The following is an 18,073-nucleotide window of genomic DNA, read 5'->3' as shown; positions in this document are numbered from 1 at the left end:
AAAGGCTGCGATGAAACTGTCAGAGCCATAAGCATCTGCACTAGGAACTCTGGTGCCGGTGGCAAAAAAAAAAAAAAAAAAAGTATAATCAACTGGGGTGGTGCAGAGACTGGGGCCAAATGGACCACAGATGGCAGCACCAGGCTTGAAATTTTTACCTTTTGTGAGTCGACTTCTTGCGATCTCCAGGCAGAGATCAAGTGAGTGACCTTGGAGGAAGAAGAATGCCTCTTATGGGGTTTAGCAGGAGGGGTGAGCCCTCTGACCCAGAGATAGCCTCATAGAAAGGTGTTTAAGGAGGCCTTTCAGGATCAACTTATTCGTCCTTTCATCGAGTCCTGGTCAAAAAATTTCTACAAATCCCACACGAAGGATCCACTGAAAGGGGGGAGACATTCAAGCAATAGACACAAACCATGGCCATCAGAAAGTGGTAACTTACGGCCACATTCAGTACATTGTTTGAAACCAACACTACTTTTCTTGTCAGGCAATGATATGAAGGGAGAAGTACCAAGTAGTAAGAAAGGGAGAAATGGCTTACCAACGATGGTAATTAATTACCTCAAAGGTAATAAAAGGGGAAAAAAATATAGGAAGAGAGTCTTAAAGTTACGACAGGGTAGGATTACAGAGATAGTAACATTAAAAACTTTTTAAACACTAAATATAGAAACATTCAAAAAATTGTTCACTTAGCTGAGAGTGGCTTGACAAAGCTGTACAACAACACAGCAAATGAGATCGGAGGTAAAGGAGCAGAGCATTCTGGGTAGGATCTTGGCTCAAGAGTTTTTGGCTGACACGAGCTTGGAATGAGGCCAGTTCGGTTCAGAGGATGGAACCGATAATCATTCATTCCTTACTGATGGGGTTATCAGATGGATGCTTTTGAAATTTCTGTAGACTTTCAGTATAAAACTGATGCACAGACAAAACTACTTTTGACAGGAGTTATGGAATGTTTTACATCAGCCTTAGCTACAACCTTCTTGGGCAAATAGGTCAGTTTAACATCCCATCTGCAGGACAGCACACCAAAGTACAGCAAACCCACCTTGTACTGCACAAAAAAAAGTGTCAGTAATGAAAAAAAAAATCCCTGTTCCATGTGAAGGACTAGAACCCACAGCCTTGTGGTGATTTTCTAGGTTCAGACAAACTACCTGTTGAAAGGTTAACCTGTAGTTCAAGCAGTTATAGGAACAGTTGACCAAGGCAAGATTAGAAACTAATTTATATGGCCAGAGACCAGAGGGACATGGTCTTTAAGATCACAAATCAGTACCCCATCAACTTACGAGATCTAGGGCCTCTAGCATCATTAAACCAAGTCACCCAAAGGGGGGATAGAACAGTTGCTACTCCCTCCCAAAATTAGGAAACATCCTTGCAGCTCACATCAATTGAAACATGACCAATCACAAGGACTGGACCATGAGCAGCAGAGGCTGCCACAGATCATGTTAAGCTTGTGATCAATTCACTATTCTTTGCCTTTTGTTCCTATACATGGCTGCTTGCTGCTCATTCCACCCAGTCCCCGTGAAGGTTTTAGTTTTGCCACAAGCAGTGCGATTGTTGGACCACAGAATCAGTGAGCTACACATTTTAGACAATGGTAAGTGATGATACTGAACTGCTGGCTTAAGCTCAAAATGGACTGCAAAACTCTTTCTGGCTTCCACTACTTTTGTCTGCATACTGCTGCATTCCAAGCAGCAACTTGCTACATGGCATGAGACTAATAGGATGCATGCAAATTCCTTTCCACACTAAACATGCAAAGAAATTTTTGCAAAAGTGAAATACTCCACTTCCACAATATCCCCCTCCACAACAGTGTTAAACATTGGAAGGCTTGAACAATTTTAGTAAAGATAAAATATCCTAACAAAAGAACCAATCACTCCAATAAATGTTACATGTGTGGATTAATTTAGGAGAACATCTGCATCTTCTGCAAAGGCTATGCAATTTTAATTCAATATAATGCAATATTTTATTCCATATAGTGCAAGATTTGTCATTTCTAAACTCTGGCCCAGCCATTTGACTCAAAAAAAATTAAGCATTCATTACTTGTTTTACATCTTTAAGTGCTTCAAGAAAATTGCTCCTGTCATGTTCATACATTAAATAAAAAAAATACTAGAGAATCAAAATACAGAACAGGATCAACAAAAATTCAAATTATGTATTTAAAGCTGAAAGTGCTATCACATGAAAGGCGTTTGCCTTTGCATCGCCCACAAAGATCCTGACGATGAGGTCTCTGAGGGTCTACATGGCGTGATTTCACTGGACAAGTGCACCTAGTCTGTTTGCAGCTCTGCAAAAAAAAAAAAAGAAAAAAAGCCAGACATTAAAATCTACTCAAAAGTCCAGATTACCACAATCTGCAATCAGTTGTAAAAGCTTCAAACTAGCTTTATGCCAAAATACTGGTTCCATTAGGTCTATTCTGATAGTTTCCTTCTTAAAAGTACACCAGCATTAGTCTCGCGCTACAAGGCAAAGGATTACATTCCGATTACAATGGATGGGAGAAGCAAGCAGGAAAAAAAAATAGTACCACTTATACCCAGGTTCTTAAAAGCAAAGCAGTTCTTAGCTTTTACAGATATTGGAACCTGTTAAATTTGTGACTCCATTTAAAACAAAACAGATGGACAGTCCAGAGTTCAGATTCCTAGTATGTTTGCTATACTAATTTGCTAAGTAGCTTGAGTTCTCAACTTCTTTGCATGCTCCAAGTTACTTGAAATCAGTGTTACATTTATATTCACTGAAGAACTGGATTATGTTCCCTTGATTAAGATTTCTAGTAGTTTATTTCTATACATGTGACAAAAAGCTTCCCTTTAGTGTCAGTTGAATATTTTGGCCCATTTTTGCTGACCAACTTCCCCCATGGTCATCCTATTGGGAAATTTGTTCCTCTTCCGCAAACAGAGGAAATGGGAAAACTAGAGTAAGACTGATATTGTTGAAGATCCGACATTTCTTTTAGGGCACTAACCTGATGAATTGCCATGTTATATTCAAATGGGTGCGCAGTGGGACAGACTATTTCCAAGTCTATTGTGATGTGCTTCTCTGGGGTTCCACCAATGCTTCTCTGGGGTTCCACCAATGCATTTACACCACCAGTAGCATTGTAGCCATGCATCTCCCATGTTCCCACCATCCTTCTCCTAGGTATAAACTCCCTCCCCTAACCGAATCCTCCACTACCAAGGCCCCTAATCAAACCCTGGTCACCTGGGTCATATTGATGGAACCAGATGGCAGGTATACAGACCTTGTGCATGAAAACAATGCATGTGAAAAAGTTTTCTTCACCCCACTGCATTCAAAAATTAGTTGCAGTAGCAGTGTATTCTGAAAGTGTAATGGATACATTTATAGGGACCATATATAGTGACAAACTAGCAAGGATTCGCCACAATGCAGAGCCACATCCAACCATAATGGCATTCCAGTGGCCAAAACAATTTCAGATACCTAGTAAATAGGCATCTTGTCCAAGACTATGAACAAGCCAATCCAAAATGGGCTTTCATATTAGTTGTACATTTTATTGGTTGCAATGCCAAAGGAAGACTACATTGTTACCAGTCAAAGGAAACGGGGGAGGGGGGCAATAAAGGGCCTTGCTCAGTTTCTATGCAGCTCATGGTAGAGCTTTCAGTTGCATTTTAATGTGGTGTGTTTAGCATCTCCAATTCTCCCTTTTCTAAATTTGGAGTACAGAGCTTGGTAAAATAGAAAGTATGCATAATGTGACTGTCGGTTAGTTTTATTACAAAGCAATAGGAGCTGTGCAAACTCATCCAGCTATACAAGGTAAGATAATTGTGACATGCTTAGAAAGGATTGCTTTGAGATCTGAGAATTGACCTGGATACAGTGTAAAGTTAATACAAATGTAAATGCTGCAGGGTCCCCACTTGACCTCCCTCCTATGCTGGCTGCATAGATTTTAAGCCATTTCTGATTAGGTATCAGGAATACGATTACACACACCTAGCCATTTCATCCCAATGCAATACCATAGAATACTCAGATTGTATTTAGTAATGACTGCCCAGGTCTAGGAGGGCAGAGGGCACTACATCCAGTAAAAATTTAGTGCCCCATCAGCTTTTTCAGGTTCCTTTTGAACACAGTCAGAGAGGTGCTCTGCTTCACATGCATTGTGAGCGTATTCCAAAGACATGGCAGTTGCTAGGAGACACTGTCCCTCCAGCACATCCTATTAAAGTCGCAATCCATATTTAGGTATATGGAATGGGTAGCTCTAGTCCATATAGCTCTGCAGCAAATTCATTAGGTTTGGTTGGAGATTGCTCTGTAAGCCAAGTAAGTCTCCCCTAAGACGTCTATATGATACCAAGTATAGTGACAAAAGGTGTGTGTCTGTGTAAGGCAAATGTTGGAGTACCTTGATCTTGGAAACCTTTGAGGTCTCTCCAGTTGCTGCAGGTGCTTTGTACTGTACATGCCGAAAGGGGCCTTTTACTTAATTATGGGCCTGATCAGGAGTAGAACCTTTGCTAATTAAGTGTGCTATGCAAAAAGCCTTCCTTCCTTACTACAGTAGACACATGGTTTCAAAGTTAAGGTCGTAGTCTACTTGTGATCCCAGAACTCTTGCCACTTTTTGGCTATAAAGGGTATTGTTAATTTGATAGTGTGAAGGGACATTGCAAAAAAAATAATCATTCTTCAGTAAACAGTTTTAAGACCAAGACCAGTCATTGGTCTGCAGAAGACCCTTCTGAAGGCCATCATTTGGGAAGTCAATTGCACCCAGTCTGCAAATTTGGTCAGACAGCCCTTTAATTTTGGACTGAACTTCACAGTAGGGGGCCCAGCACCGACCCTTGTGGCACCCTGCTGGGGACAGGTCTGATGTTGAGTCACCCACTTTGATAGTGAGACCAGTCTGAGCCAGTTAGCAACACATCTTACAAAGGCCTTTGCCAAATCAAGATATGCTGAATGGGCCCTGGTCATGTTCAAGAAATCTTCCAGTTTGACAGGATCTGCCCTTGACTAAGATGAATTGGGTCATATCCAGGGTTTGGAGGTCACCCATGTCTTGAGGTCCATGATGTGTTCCATAGCTTTAGAGGCACTGGTCAGACTTGTGGGTCTATAATTCCCTGGGTCTGTTGCTAAGCCACCTTTATGGAGGGGAATAACTGCTCATTCCACAGGAACAAAGCCTGTGGTTAGGCAGCGATTGAATAGGGTACTTAATGGTGATGCTAGCTAATTTTTTTAGTTCAGAACACAGCCTAGGACACAGTCTGGTCCCATAGAGGCTGTGTTTTTGTCAGAGCAGTTCATTAATGCCTCGTCTTCAGATGTGTAGGGTGGGGGGAGTTGGGGGCAAGGATAAGTGAGCAAAATCACCAAGCCAATCTAGCAGGTTTGCCATCACTGTGTGCGCGATAACACAAGTTACTAGTTCGGCACATGCAGGTCTATATTATAAGCACAAAAGCACTAAACTGCTGTCTAGAGAAAATGCCGGACATCAAAACTCACTATTGTGGGGCTGTGCCCCCCCCACTAAATATACCAACTCAGATTGCGCTACAGTGAGGAAAGGGCAAATATTCCAATCTTCACTAATCTCACAAAAGCACTTGGAGGGTCTGGCATGATCGATCTTTAGAGCGTTTGCCAACTTAGTATATTTTTTTCTCATGATACAGACCCCTTGGGTCCCACCTTTTAGGTCCTATACATAGCTGTAAAAGGCCTTAGGATTATCCTTGGCTGCAATTTCTAAAGTTCTCAGTTACCCTTTACAGGATTTGACATCTTATTTGCCTGTTAAGGCTGAGGATGTTGCTTTTCCACTACTGGGACCTCAACCTTGGTTCTTAGACAGCAACTTTGAGCATTTGTTGTAAAGTCTGTTTATGCTGGATGTCCGACAAGGAAGCTTGTTTTTACCGGGGACTCTGGCTTTAATGCCGTCTGGAACCACCAAGTCTACACACTTGCATAAGCGATTACACTGAAGCCCTGTACAAGCTTTGGTGTAGTCACCACTTTCAGCTGGGGGTGGGGCTTGGAAGGCACTTATACCTTCCCCTAGGAATGTATAGTTTGCTTTGAAGTTTAGTCTGAATTTACCCTTTGAGTTCTGGTGCTAGTGCCAGTTCAAAGTAGACAGATTTGACCATTGATGGTCTGATATTTGCAGTGGTACAGGTTAGCGAGGAACAGAACTAGTAGGTTTGTTCTTGCTGGGGTTTGAACAATTTGTTCCAGGGCATTTGAGTTAAAGTAAAGGAGCTTTTGCACTAGTGAGTTAGGGCTAGAATAGTCTTCCCAGTTGATGGTGGGATAACTGAAATCCAACTGTTTAGCACTATTTAGGTAGACTCCAGTTTTGTCAAGTAGGCCTGTGCCTCATGATCCATGGAGGGGATCTATAGCTATGACTTGAATGGGGGTCTTACAGAAATCTGAACTTGGAGCACCTCCATATAGTCGTCCAATCAAACTAGTGGGGAGGTGGATTTATCCCCAGTATAGATAAAACACCGCCTTTAGTTCTCATTAGTTTTGCTGTCTGAAGGTGTGGAAAGCCTTGTAGCCTTGCATGGCTGGGGTACTCTGCCCTGAACCAGGTTTCCAAGACTGCAGACATCTACAACCTCCAGTGATAGTACTTCCAGAATGTGCAGTTTTTGGTTTAAGCTAGAGTTTAGCAGCATAACCCTTATTTTATGCTGGCAATTTTCATCTCTGCAATTTTGAGACCTTACCTAAAAAGGCACTATGTTGGTGGAAAGAGCCTTTGCCAGCGTCCAGAAGCCTAGAAGTGCCACTTACAACCTCTGGCACAGCAAAGAGGGCGTTATGCCTTAAGGGCTTGGTAGAGGAGACATTGCTGTGCATCTTGGGTGCTGTGGGAACAGTTACAGCAATCCTTTGTTTTGGAGGTCTCTGGTTTTTGGCAAGTTTGAGAGAACCTCCATGTATGCCGATTTGTATTGTATGTGTATAGTGTAAGTAGTGGTGGACAAGTTGACAACCTCTTTAGTGCTACTGTGAGAGCACAGGGATTCAAGATTTTTGGTGTAGACACACTGTACTATAGTTATAAGGCTAGTAGGAGACTTAAGGGTAATGAGGTTTCCATGCTGCTAGGTTTGAACAGTCACCACAAAGGGGTGTTTTTAGGACTGATCTAGGTGCACTCTAGATGGGTATTTCTGAAAGTTTTTGGCTGGTAGTTTAATAGGCCACAGCTCACTAGCAATACTTCTTAGATCAGAGATATAAAAAGGACTACACTAATGTACAGCTTATCTAAGGGTGGGTGGCAGTGCCCTATACTCCATCTGTTAACATTTAACCTACCTTTGCAAGTACTAGAGATGTATTTTAGGGAGGTGCAGACAGACCATGCTAAGCAGCAGGCTAATTTGCATCATGAAGCCTACTAAAGTTACGACACTCAACTTAATGTCTTTAGATACTAGAAAATAGAGCTATTCTGAATGACTGTGGGATGATTGAGCAGCCCAAAAGACCGTGAACATTTCCAGCTATTATACATACTCATCTCCTTCATTCAGGAGCTTCCAGCCATTCAGAGCAAATGCAGATTTGGAATTCCTTACAGGAGGAAAATTGTATTTGTTACAATGGTTCCAAAAAACCCTGTAGAACTGGCTAAGAAATGTTCAATAGTAATCTCAGGCATCTTCATTGAAGGGGCACTTTATACTTCACTTGCTAACCACTTTGTTAAAGTGATTTGTTAATGTTTAGCTTACCTGTGCATCATAGCAGGTGGTGAACTGCTGAATGGTAACTGCCAGTCTCAACTTTTTGCTCTTTGAGGATCAGGTAACAGTAAACTTGGTGGCAGTACAAGAAAAACCGGTTTCATCCAGACTTTAATGGGTGCACCACACATTCTCAAAAAAGGTACCCAATAAAGTCTATAGATGCATAGCATATTAACCTAAAGTGACAAAGTTAGATATTTTGGTCATGATTTATGAAGCTTTTAAAACTGCCCAAACAAAAGTAAGCACAAGTGGGGAAAATGCACAGCATTTGACTCAAATGCTGGGATGTATAAATGCATGTCCTTCGGGAGCTTCCAGCCATTCAAAGCAAATGCAGGAGATTTGGAATTCCTTAGAGAGTTAATTGTATTCCTTGTTACAATGGTTTTAAAAAAAAAAAAAAAAAAAAAACACACTGCAGAACTTGCTAAGAATATTCAAAAGTCTGTCAGCCTGGGATGACATGCTCTACAAGCCATGCTGCTTCGCTAGAGACAGCTTGCACCTGTCACCCTTAGGCTTTTGAATACTGGCCAAGGCTCTTGCTACCCTCTCAATGGAGCCCTGGGTGAAAAAGGCAGAGTCCTGTATAAGCAGTCTTTCTGTACACTTACTACAGCTCAGAGTGGTGTAAAAGTTGGACTATTCAAGCCTTCATCCACACCCCCCCCAAACCCCTTTTGAAGCAGTGTGGTTTGTCAATCATCCTCCCAAGCAGGGAAATATTGGACCCCCCCTTTGACACCAAAAACTAAGCAAGCTACTGAATCCACCACATCTCTTCATATAGTTCAGGGAGATGCACAGTCATTTACACAAGCATGAACTGATAGAGTCCGTCTGGTACTTGTTCAATGAGAGTGCATGCATGATCTACACATTCTGGCACCATTCTTTCCTTGCTCAGCCTGGTAAGAGGCACAGCTGTATGGCTTACAGTGGAGTTGCCTATAACAAGAATGTTTGATTGGGTCAATACCTGCCCTACTATGTGAGTAAATAGGCTTAATATGCAGAGTATGCTTTCTGCCTTTAGAGGTTTACGCAAGTTGATCTTTAGAACCTCAGCATATAAATAGATTATGTATGGAGCCTTGAAGAGGAGTCGTGTGGTGCACCACCAATTGGTGTCAGTTGAGATTTTTTTGCCTCCAAGAATCATATGCAGAGCTCAGGGAGATCGAGTAATAGTGAGAAATCTCATGCTATCCTGTTCTCTAGACACCCATCTCAAATCAGGCTGGCTAGAGAAGTTGTGGAAGTGCTGGTCCATGATAGACGGAAAGACTCTGGAGGCAGGGATAACTATTAAAACCAAACTCCTAGCAGTTTGAGTGGATTTGCTACTGTATTTAAAATTTAAAACTAACCTGGAACCTTTCTTCTGCTACCAGCAAGAACCAGTAAGTTACAGTAAAATGTGATACAAACATCAGTGCAAGTAGCATCAGTACACAATATACAGCAATTCAAAGATCTTTCAGCCTGGAGTAGTTTAAAGGGAAAAACTTGCAAAAATACTTGCTTCTCAGCCAACAAACAGGGAGGGAATTTTATCAAACTAAAAGGGGCAGGCAATAGATACTGGGTTTAACAGAAGACTCCCACTTAGTTTTTCCATTGCATCTGTTTGATAGCTCACTCAAGTGCTTCAACAATTGTTTCCCTCCAAATGGCATACAATGGAGCCTGCCTTGGTAATGTGATCTTGTTTTCTTGCTTGTATTCCTTCTTCCCAGAATACACTTAAAAATCCTCTAGAGTCATGCTAGACATAAGTGGGTGTTTTCTCATGCCATCAAGATAATGGCAGGACTGTGAAGCACTGTCATCTAAACACACTAACAGCTACTTCATGTTTCCCTGACTCAGCCTCATTTGCGTCAAGAGCTTGTTCTATGCTGTCAATTGCTGGAAGCACAGCAAAGTAGGTAAATAGCAAAGAGATGCTTTTGTAGTTCTAAATTGCCAGACCTCCCATCACACATCTACAAACACATGAAAATGTGAAAACTCACTGCAGTAAATGATCCTTGCTATGCATTGATGTAGTTGCCTGCTACTTCCCAATGCATTCAGTGGCAACTCATGTACTGGTTCCTTATTTGTCATGTTCATCCCCCTTTTTCTATTCCATATTTATAACTTTGGTCCCATGACCCTTTTCAGCCACAACCTGGGCTACATTGGCTAGCAATACAAAGAAAAACTGAAACTGCATGTGTAACATATGCAATGTGAAACAGTAAAAAAACTAAGCAGCATTTACTAGAATGTATACCTTAATAGCTCAACTCAAGTTTAGTATAAATAACCATTTGTATGCACCCATATTGCACAGTATTTGTCATGTACAAAAACAAATGTGTATAGCAAGTTGAGTACTACATGTGGGATACAGTACTGTTTAAATACATGCCTACATGTGGGATACAGTACTGTTTAAATACATGCCTGAGTGTGCATGTTATTTAAGCAGTAATTCTGATTTCACTTAATTTTAATACAAGAGCATGCAGTAAACCTACATCCAAGTAAATTCAGCTGTATATTATGGCTGCCATCAATGGTCACATTTCCCTTGTGTATTACAAAATGTTCATGCACTCTAACAATGGAAGAACTGACTCAGTCTCATCATGGATCTGAGTGTACCACATATGCATTCCCTCTGGGAGGAGGCCACAAGAGTATAAGGCACCTTTATATGAACAGTACCAGTGCACCTAGTTGATAGGTATGCCATTTCTCATACTGCAGTTCTGTCCTGTGTGGGGGGCTTGAAAAGTGGTAATTGTTGACACTTTATAAGAAAAAAATATTTTGACTTCTCTACATGTTGCAGAACTATTTAAAGCTTATCATTTCAGTACGGTGTTGCTGCTTATGCAAGTTTGTCAGAAGAGGTGACAACTGCCTTAACCCAACTGATCCAATTGCTTTGTTTTGCTATGAAAGGGGAGTGTTAAGTTCCACAGCTTTCTGCCTTTTTATATCAGCTGCTGTGTTCTTGACATTAGCAGATTATGTTGCCTAACCAACGGCAGTACCTGACAGGGTAAACTACAGATTTAAATGTATGATGTCATGCAGGCGGAGACCAATTCCTCTGCAAAGTATGCAAAATGTTTAGCTTAAAGTAGGCGCGCTTTCCATTTTTGATTCCAATGCAAGAAAATAAAAAGTTTTAAAAGGTAGAAGCAGATTTCTGGTACCTATACAATACTGGAACCATATTGTAGGGAGAAGAGAAACCAAAGGATTGTGTAGGAGGGCAGAGTTTTCCTTTAACTACAGGGTGAGTGGAAAGGAAAAAAAAAAAAAACAATTGGACCATTGGCTCTTAGCAAAGTGGCCTGAACTTTCCCGACTAGTCTAACATTCCGTACACAAGTAAAACCAGGGCTCAGTTACACCACTCAAAAAACAGAAAAGCATTGTAGCTATGTACAACCACCAATACATTCTTAGACCTTAAAGCAGATTGAAATGTATTTAACATCCAATCAAGACATTAAAACATTTGTCTTATCTTTTAGAACTATTACAATAAAATTTTAAATTGAAAAGTAGCTCTTGTAAACATCCATAAATTTGATCTACTCAGAATGCCTTGTATCATTGAATTTAAGAGCACCACTGAGCACTGCAAACCTAGTCTTGACCACATCAATTCATAGTGCAAAGTTCAGTTCACTTTCATTACTTCCTTATTCATACTGAAGCTAGTCTATTTAGGCCCAGTCTATAAGAGTGCCAAATATCAGCACCTATAACATTTCTCGGTTACTATTTCCTCTCAAGTTAAAGCTTTACATGATTTATTTCTGCAGTTTTGTAATGTGGAAAGATTCTCATCCATTTATGCCGTGCTCTGTTTATCCTTAGAGGACTGCTCAATAAGGCTACAGCTGCAGCTTAGTGTTTTGGCTCTGTAGTGATAGTGGCTGCTGCAACATAGACCCATCAGACTAAGTGAACACACTTATTACAGCCATTGTCTTAGTTGGAGAGTACCTGCTAATCCTCAGGCAGGGGCAACCCTTTCAGGTTTACTGAGCTACTGCTAATATTCATGCAAGCATGGAGGTGTGGCCCACTTTGCTCTCCTCTTTACAATTCTCTACCCACCAATCCTCAGATTCAGTTTTGTACCTTGCCCACAAATCTCATCTCACAGACCTCTAAGCAAACACATTCCCAACAACTACCCTTAACACTCCACTCGGGGGACTAGATAAAGTGCATCCTCAGACCTCTGACCACCAACTAACCCACTATTTCCCACCTCTGCCGTGCCCCAATTTTCTTCATTCCCTTATATCATTCTAAAAATCCACTTCCACACCTCACGTACCACTAGTCAGATTTAAACATCTGTCAATACCCATTCCATTCTCTTACTACACCCACTTTTTGTATTCACATCACCCTATTTTTCCACCCACATAAATGGAATCCAACATCAGGTTCACAAGCCGCCATACTCAAGTTAGGCTCTCAAGTGCACTTAACGCTAAAAGTGTTTGACTTGCAATAAGCTCTCAGCTCCCATTCCTCTGATCTCCTTGCATTACAGTTCTGGTTAAATATCCAGTTTTTCCATGAGTAATTAAGCATTTGATGCCTGGCCATGAACCTGACCTGGTGGGTTTCATGCTACTACACGGAAGTCTGTTATTTCCCCATGACAATGCATACTTGACCCCCCAACAGGTTACTAAAAGTCCTCATAGCATCTTGCGATTAATTTTTGCGATTAATTTTTGCCGCAATAAAAGTACAAGAAAACTGCTGAACTACATGACTGGATTACCCAGCATAAGCCTGGTGTTCTCCCTAACTGAAGCTTGGCTTAAACCCAGCATAATTTATACTTCTTGGCTATATCATAATCGGTAACATAATCCATAATGACTATAAAGAGGAAAGGTGGTGGTATTGCTTTAATATTTCCCCAATACCTACCACATTACCCCTTACAGTAAAACCAGCACAAAATTCATTTCAGCAGAGCTTATTGCTTACCTCAAAACAATTCTAAACAAAATACATGTATTGTCCTTTATATGTCTGACATAGCTATACTGGAAAATATCCATAACATTTCAATAAGAAAATTAGGTGATGTGAATGTCATTTGGTTGGACAAACTTCCTGACATCTAGCATCATCTTGTATGGTTTCAGACAATAGTCCCATACATTACAGCAAGACATCAAATTCTCTATTAGACTGGATCCTAGCATCAGACCCTAGCAAAGACACCACAGGTAGTGTCAGACTGAGCATCTCCCAATCTATGACTAGACATCTCGCATCCAGTTAACAGTGCATTTATAAAACACGCAACCTTTACCAGTTTAACCCAGAAATCTATTAACTAGAACTTTCTAAAAATCCTCCCCTTGGAAATTTAGGATATAGCATTGTCTTAAGAGGTGCAAGGCTGAGACGGAAAAACAGATAATGTAGTTTGGCTATTCAAAACGATTGCAATGCCAATGCAGGATAGAGAAAAAGCATGGAAAGAATGACCAATATAAAACACCTATCTTTTTCAATAGTCTTTATCACATGACATAGGCACTTATTTATATAAATGAAAAAACATTTGACACCACTTTAGTTGCAATCACACAGACACCATTGAAACTGTAGTTGCAAACACATCACTTATTAAATCTATCCAGTCATTGTCCGTTAAGCATAGACTCATTCAAATCCTGCCTCTTCCTACTCTGCATAGCATTTCCATATTGGTTTCCACTTTTTTTTCTATGCAGTATGCTCCTTCCCTTTTCTAAAGATCCCAATTCCAGTTCTGTTACTATATTCACTACTTCAAGTTAGGGTAAACTTTGATTTCCATTTTATAGCAATTGCTTTTTGGTAGCCACTATAATTACACTCAGCAAGGCTTTACTATGTCTGGGCAGTTCTGATTCTTATAGCTCAAACAAATCCAGTCAATCCAATCCGCTCACACAGCATCTCCAGTGGTCCACAGGGAATCCCTAAAGTCTGCCAGTTCATTACAGTGTTCCCAGCCACCTCTTGCCCGTCACATCCAACACTTGCTATCCACCTGAGGAAAAATTATTTTGGAGTCTACTTGGGATATAAAAGTTACCTATGTAAACACTTCCGGGCAAAGATCCTAAATCTAGACTTTATTGCATATTTTGGAGATGTACACATCCCCTACTGTCTTTATGAATTGCTTATCCATCTTCTTCCCAGTCATAAGCTCCTCTGATTGATAATGCAATATTTTATATGGTCTACTAATTATTCCTTTAATGGCAGCTTCTGTTCTAGATTAGTTTAAAAACTCCACCAGTGCTGGTCTTTCATATACCCCCCTCCATTTCTCTCCACCTATACTCAGAAATCAGTCCTTGATGGGGAACTAATTGCTATCCACAGTTCTCCTCTGGTTGAAGAAAATATGCCCGACTTGTCTAAGACTAAACGTATCCATATCACAAAGCTTCCAGTTTCTCAGTTTTTGTATCATCCTTCTGCTCTTCCCACATATCCTTAGTTGTCAGTCATGTCTAATCCATACTCCTAAATCATGTCCCCATAAATATGGATATTGGACCAATTAGTGTGGGGGCACATATTTACCACTATTGCCTTTGTTTTAGCTTCATTAAATTTTGAATCCCAAGATGATCTGAAACTGTCAATGTTCCACAACACTAATGACCCTTCCTGGTTTTGTGTACATCTGCAAATAGAGCCAGCTTTTCCTGACTACCATACCAATCATATCCTTGAATATCCTCGAATTTGAGCCCATTTTCTTTGCCAATGGTTCTAAATACAATGCAAACAAACGGGAAAGTAGACAACCCTGCCTGGTTCAAGCACAAGGTAGAGAACCCCACCCACTAATTTTCACCTCCGATCCCCTCATAGGTTGGTACTAGGCTATTGGCCCTAGGGCCTATGCAAGCCTAGCCATTCCCTGGATATTTCTTCCCACAATATTTACTTCGCTGGATCCCTGTCTAGCAGGGCTACTGACATGATCCCCGGGGTGAATTTCCCGTCTCCCATCCAATCAAGGTTCCTTTTGAATGAGGCACTCTGCTTGACATGTATGGGCAGTCTATTCCAGAGTATGGGGGAGTCTCTGGGTCCGGAATCTTTCCCTCCAGCATGTTTTGTTCGAGATGACAAGGTTTAGATCCCTGGAGCGTGTGGCACTGCAGGATTGAGATGGCCTTGTATGTTAAGCAGAGATCGCCTCAGAGTAGACAATATGCCACAGAGTATAGCTGGAATTTTTTTTTTTTTTTTTTTTTTTTTTTTTTTAAAGACCGTCAGCATATGGCATCCGCTTTAGGCCAGAGATTCTTTTAGTGTGGTATCTGCGGCCTTTCCAGCTGTTGCAGAGGTCTTGTGAGGTACATACCAAATGGGGCATTATACTCTATAATGGGTCTAATGAGGGATGAGTACAGTGGGACAATGACCTTTTTTCTGGATGAAAAGCCCTTAGTGATGGTGTGCCACATAGGATTTCCTGACTGACTGGCGATGTGGTTATCGAAAGTGAGACCACTGTACCCATTTCCCCAAGTCTCTCATCACACTTTCGATGTTTAGTGTCCTGCCACCTATGTGGTAATTCATGGGTACATGCAAAGGGGATAACTACACATTTCTTGGCATTAAGCTTGAGCCCATGGCTCTGGCACCAGGCATCTGTTTCTGTAAGGCCCTTTTATAGAATATCCACATTATTTGGGGATTCAATAATGGCTCCCAGTTTGCAGTCATCTGCGAATTTTGTTAGCCAGAGTCCCTTAGTGTTGGCCTGTACTTCAGAGAAGTAGATGCCTAACAAGAGTAGTCCCAGGACTGAACCCTGAGGTACTCCACTTGTCTGGAGCTGGATTTGGAGTCATCTACTTTTAGTCTGGGTTCTGTCAGTAAGCCAGTTGGCAATCCATAGAGTGACATAGGGATTTATGCCCAGCTTAGTAAGTTTATCTATGATTCCAGAGTGGGGGGTGGTGTCGAAGGCCTTGGCGAGGTCCAGATAGGCTGTGTGGACCGCCTTACCCTCATCCACAGCTCTGGAGACTTGATTCAAAGCAGATTCAGGAGACAAGATCGGCCCTTCACAAACCCAAACTGGGTGGGGTCCAGTGTTTGAATGTTGCCAATGTCTTTGTTTATAAGTTCCATGATAATATGCTCTAAATCAACCTTATTTTAATCCATTGCCCTGCTCATCAAGTCCCAGTCTGTCAAATGCTTTCCCTTCATTAAGCCCCACCTCTTACATTCTGCTTCCCTCTGGATCAATGTTCTGTTAATATTGATGTTTGCCTTCCCTCCACAAAACCACACTGATCCATATCAAATTTGGTTATCACTTTTGCCATTCTTTAGCCATTATAGATGCTTTATAATCATAGTTTAGTATTTAAATGGGCCTGTGGATCAGATGGATCTTTATCCTCTTTAGGAATTACTGTTACCATCACCTTCTTCCAGGATGCTGGTACTTATTAAAATACTGTTAAACCTTCCAGATGTTCTCCCTCCTAGCTTTTAAACTTCCACAGGAATACAAACTACTCATGGAGACTTTCCTGTAGATTGGTTATAGGATGACCATTTTTCTCATCTCTTCCTATTCGGTTAGTAATTGAGCCTCATTTACCTGTAAACCCTGGCATATTTATTTCTTCCATAAACATTTCCATCTGCACCTTTTCTTTATTTACATATTTCTCTGCTTTAAACTTTTCAAAATATTTCAGGTTATCTTCATTGTTATAGGCTCCCTAAGCTTGGTGGCAGCCTTTTCCAATTTGTTGCCCAAGATTTTATGCTCAAGAAGCATCAAAAAAGTTGCTTAACAGCAATCTTTCTACACTTGTGCATATTGATGCAATGCCTTATTTTCTTTAGTATTCTGCAGTTGCTCCTTTTTTTTCCTGAATATTCACCCTATTTTGCAATCATTTGTCAGTCCCTCTAAATTGTTCCTACTTGGCCATCTCCCTTGCCCTCATTTCCACCCTAGTTTTAAACTCCACTTAAAATATAACTAGGGAGTGGGATAAAATTAGCTTGAATTCATTCCTTAATTTTTCAACCGATAGGTGGGAAACCACCAGTATTTCATTACCTTGCTTTTATTATTGGCACGTGATCTGAAGTAGTTATTGGATGCGTTTCAAGACCTTCGATTAAATGCACATGCTCTTGAGAAGTTCCATCCAGCCTACCCAGTTTTTGCATCTTGAATATGCAAATTAACTCCAAACTCCTAGTAGTGAATTCACATCTTCCATGCCAAACATTTTCATAAATTTCTTCAAAATAATCTACCCTCCTGTGTTATATTTTCCTTTCTACCTCTTATATTTTCTCTTCTAGGCCCCCCCCCAGACACATCTTCACTGTTGCAAACCAAATTCCAGTCCAGTCTCCACCAATAAGTTATATTCCTTGCTGAAAGCAGATTTCTCAGAATTTTCTTAAGCTCCATTACAGCAGTTTTAGGTGGAGTGTAAATGCATGCCAGTGTAATGCTCTTCCCTTGCCAGTAGTCCTTTAGTATTACACATCTTCCATTATATTTTTACCTCTCATATTAATTGCAAGAGGAGCTCCAATAGTGATTGGAAGTACTATTCCTTTGTCCCAAATATTCTGTTGAATAACCATCCTGAAAATCACATTCACATATTCAGTTCTTTCTAGGAGTCTCCTGTAGCATAGCTTCTTTATAGTTCACTACTAGTTATATTTATCTGCAACACCAGATTGAAAGGCATTACAGAAAGCAACATTTTTCTTAGTTACCACCACCTTTTATGTACAACTGCTTGTTAAAGGTCTAGTTGCAACTTGTGTTACATGTATATACTGTTCGGCAGATTGGTCTTTATATACACAGTGTCATACCTATTTTTAGCCTAGCCTATGCCACATCTTAAACAGAACCCCCCCCCCTTCAAAACCCCCTGAAATCTATTAGCTTAACTGTACAGCTGAGCACACACTAATGCTTTCAGTAAACACTTTCTCCAAGCCATCTAAATTGCCTTCTAAGGACATGCAAACCAGACAAAACTAATAAAGGTACATTGTTTACTAGAAAAAAGCCTATATGTTAAATTATTCTTTCATTTACAAGCTTTGTAATTTGTTACTGGATAAATACCTAGTTTCTTAACCCAATCATTCCCTATGAAAGCATGGGAAAAACA

The 18,073-nt window shown here is 40.7% G+C and overlaps 1 protein-coding gene across 2 annotated transcripts in view; it reads right to left on the bottom strand.

Annotated features, from left to right (window-relative positions):
• Positions 1 to 1,958: 1,958 nt before the first annotated feature.
• Positions 1,959 to 18,073, bottom strand: part of ZAR1 (zygote arrest 1) — an 84,272-nt gene continuing 68,157 nt past the window's right edge. Inside the window, exon 4 of one of the 2 annotated variants that reach the window (XM_044055517.1) lies at positions 1,959 to 2,332. In XM_044055517.1, the coding sequence (XP_043911452.1) occupies positions 2,189 to 2,332 (144 nt within the window). In that variant the 3' untranslated portion in view covers positions 1,959 to 2,188. The remainder of the gene's footprint in view (positions 2,333 to 18,073) is intronic. The other variant, XM_044055518.1, reaches the window with a different exon arrangement.

Source organism: Protopterus annectens, chromosome 14.part0 (genome assembly GCF_019279795.1).
Source record: "Protopterus annectens isolate FY-2018-M chromosome 14.part0, PAN1.0, whole genome shotgun sequence".
NCBI classification, from domain to species: domain Eukaryota; kingdom Metazoa; phylum Chordata; order Ceratodontiformes; family Protopteridae; genus Protopterus; species Protopterus annectens.
This window is presented reverse-complemented; position numbering and strand designations above follow the sequence as displayed.